The sequence below is a fragment of the Corvus kubaryi genome, unplaced genomic scaffold, assembly GCF_017639235.1.
Source record: "Corvus kubaryi isolate FWS band 111438036 unplaced genomic scaffold, C.kubaryi_AGA036_p1.0 36745, whole genome shotgun sequence".
Classification (NCBI taxonomy): Eukaryota; Metazoa; Chordata; class Aves; order Passeriformes; family Corvidae; genus Corvus; species Corvus kubaryi.
The window spans coordinates 13,132-16,255 of record NW_024580936.1 but is presented as its reverse complement, the minus strand read 5'-3'; the positions used below and the strand labels follow the sequence as shown (position 1 = coordinate 16,255).

The 3,124-nt window shown below is 54.3% G+C and overlaps 1 protein-coding gene across 8 annotated transcripts in view; it reads left to right on the top strand.

The window, feature by feature from the left end:
* The window catches only part of TIA1 (TIA1 cytotoxic granule associated RNA binding protein), an 18,299-nt gene that overhangs the window by 12,176 nt on the left and 2,999 nt on the right, over positions 1-3,124 (top strand). For 5 of the 8 annotated variants that reach the window (XM_042020061.1, XM_042020060.1, XM_042020068.1 and 2 more), the window contains 3 exons: positions 1,885-1,993; positions 2,483-2,578; positions 2,693-2,777. In XM_042020061.1, the coding sequence (XP_041875995.1) occupies positions 1,885-1,993; positions 2,483-2,578; positions 2,693-2,777 (290 nt within the window). Of the gene's footprint in view, positions 1-1,884; positions 1,994-2,482; positions 2,579-2,692; positions 2,778-2,933; positions 3,119-3,124 lie in introns of those variants that run through there. The other 3 variants (XM_042020067.1, XM_042020063.1, XM_042020066.1) reach the window with 3 other exon arrangements.

Genomic DNA, 3,124 nt, shown 5'->3' with positions numbered 1-3,124 from the left:
CTTCATTTCCTCCTTCATTTCCTCCTTCATTTCCTCCTTCATTTCCTTCTGTTTCCTTCCCCATTAAAAGGGAAGATCCCTTCATTTCCCTCTCCGATGAGCAGCTGAGTTTCTGTCACGCTCTCGAGCTTCCCCAGCTGATTTTCACTGTGGTTTCCCTGCCTGTGACAAGGGCAAGCTTCTCTCTCTGTTCCTAAATCCACAGAAGTCACAGAGTCTGTAGCGGGTTGGGTTTGTAACCAGGCAGAAACACCAATTTCGTGTCGTGGTTTGGTCCAAAATACTCATTACTGTTTATCTTCTGTGAGATAACAATTAGGAGAAACGCAAAGCAGGCACCAAACTTGAAAGAATAGAAAGAAGTTTATTAACAGACCTAAAAGAAGAAAAAAAAATTCTACCACACCTTCAGAGCTCTCCTCCTCCCCCCGCCTTCCTCCCTTCTCCCACTGACAATGCAGAAAGACAACCCTGGAGATGTTCAGTCTGTTTACCACTTCCATAATAACCTTGTTCAGTCCATTTAGGAAGAGGAGTCTCTCTTGTCCATGCTATGAAAACATTATCACAACGAGCCAGCCGCCCACTTCCAAATATTGTTCAGTCCATTTAGGAAGAGGAGTCTCTCTGCCTGCGTGTGAGTCCCTTCCCCCGACTTGCAGCTTTTCCCGCAACTGCTTTCGAGGGTCCACTCTTGAAGGTTTTTTTGGGGTACAGTTTTGAGGTTGAGCCATTCAGAAATAAAAGTTCTCTTCACCCATCTCTGGGAGCATTTCATCTCTAAGAACAGAGGCCCTTCTCCTTCCCTGGGAGCAAAGGGTCTTCCTCATCTTCATCTCTAGGACTGTCTCTGGGAGCATCTCTAGGAGCTGAGGTTTTCTCCTTTCCTGTTTGGAGCCAAAGTCCTCATCAGGTTCATCTCTAGGAGCTGAGGTTTCTCCTTTCCCATTTGGAGCCAAAGTCCTCATCAGGTTCATCTCTAGGAGCTGAGGTTTCTCCTTTCCCATTTGGAGCCAAAGTCCTCATCAGGTTCATCTCTAGGGACTGAGGTTTTCTCCTTTCCCGTTTGGAGCCAAAGTCCTCATCTGCTCCATCTCTCCCTGTCCAAACTTCTCATGAAATTACAGCTGCGTCAGCATCTGCCTATCTCAGCGCAGGTGCTTTTGCTCACGAGTTGAACACTCTACCCCTCAGATCTTCATGAAATTACAACAGGATACTCTGATATATCATAGCTTCACAACAGAATTTCAGCTTTAAGCATCTCCTCTTTCTCTTCCCTCAGGTTTTCAGCTCTTCACAGCAATAAAAGGGTCTATCTCACCTCGGCCTTGCAGCTGGAATGTGGCTTATTGCAGTGGAGAGGGGGGAGAGCCAAGCTGCTCCGGGGGGTTACGCGGGTGGAACAGGGCCACTGGCTCCAGGATGGTCATGGCCCGCTGGCCCCGCACGGGGCCCGCAGCCGCCTGTCCCAACACCAGAAACGAGACAGAGCCTCTGCCTCAGGGCTTCTGTTCTTAAGTTTGCATCACAGAGGTGGGCACAGCTTTAAGTGGCTCAACGAATTGTCCATATTCAAACTGGCCACTGCTAGGTCCTGTCAGGTCACAGAGGAAGCTGTAAGCACCCCTTGGCAAGGACATCACTTCCAGGACTATGCTTGCTAACCCATGACAGAATGCCACAACGATTTGGGCTGAAAGGACCTTAAATCCCATCCAGCGCCACCCCAGCCGTGGGCAGGGACACGTCCAATCCCCATCCAGCCTGGCCAGGGACGTTTGCAGGGATGGGTCCCTCAGGAGGGCAGTGCTGTCGTTCCCGTGGCTCTGTCCCAAAGGACCCGGTGCCAGCAGTGGGGTTTTTGTCTCCCTCTCGTGCCAGGACGCCGAGAACGCCATCCAGCAGATGGGGGGGCAGTGGCTCGGGGGGCGGCAGATCCGGACCAACTGGGCCACGAGGAAACCTCCGGCTCCCAAGAGCACCTATGAGAGTAGGTGCCCACCCTGTGCCCTGCCAGCTCCTGGGGCAGGGGATCCCGCTGTCCTTGGGGTGGGAAGGACCTCAGAGCCCACCCAGTGCCACCCCTGCCATGGGCAGCAACACCTTCCATTGATCCAGGGTGCTCCAAGCCGGCCTTGGGCACTTCCAGGGATCCAGGGGCAGCCACAGCTGCTCTGGCAATTCCAGCCCAGCCCCTCCCCACCCTCATTCCTTCCCAAGATCCCATTTCAATCTCCCCTTTCCCAGTGGGAAGCCATTCCCTGTGTCCTGTCCCTCCCTCCCCTGTCCCCAGTCCCTCTCCAGCTCTCCTGGAGCCCCTTCAGGCCCTACAAGAGGCTCTGAGCTCTCCCTGTAGAGATCCTCCATGACCCCAGCAGGTGTTTGTGGGTTGTGCTCCAAGTCCTGTGCCAGTCAGGACTAAAACTCCTCCCCAATTCCCATCCCACCCCTTAAAAAATCCCCGTGCAATCTCTTCCAGCGAACACCAAACAATTGTCCTACGACGAGGTGGTCACTCAGTCCAGCCCCAGCAACTGCACCGTGTACTGCGGGGGGGTCACCTCGGGCCTCACAGGTACGTGTGGCCTCGCCCCCGTGCCCGCTGCCCCCGGGCCCGCTGCCCCCGTGCCCGCTGTCCCCGTGCCACCACGGCTGCCTCACGCCGCTCTCTCTGTCCTTCCTGCTCCAGAGCAGCTGATGCGCCAGACCTTCTCCCCCTTCGGGCAAATCATGGAGATCCGAGTGTTCCCGGATAAAGGCTACTCCTTCGTCAGGTGTGGCGGGATTTGGGGAGGGAGGGGAGCTTTGCGAGGGTGGGAGCGTCCTGGATTTCAAGGGGTTTTCTTTCCTGTGGTCTGAGGAGGGTTTGTGGTTGTAACAAGTGGGGGAAACCCCAGAAACCCCTTGGAGCAGGGCCCTGTGTGATTTAGGATCTCCATCAGCACGGAGGAGTCACTGAAACCTCCCAGATGAGAGGGTTTCTGCTCTGAGGAGGAGTTTATGGCCTTAACAAGTGGGGGAAAATCCCAGAAACCCCTTGGAACACCACAGAGGAGTCAGTGAAGCCTCCCAGTTTAGAGGATTTCTGCTCTGAGGAGGAGTTTATGGCCTTAACAAGTGG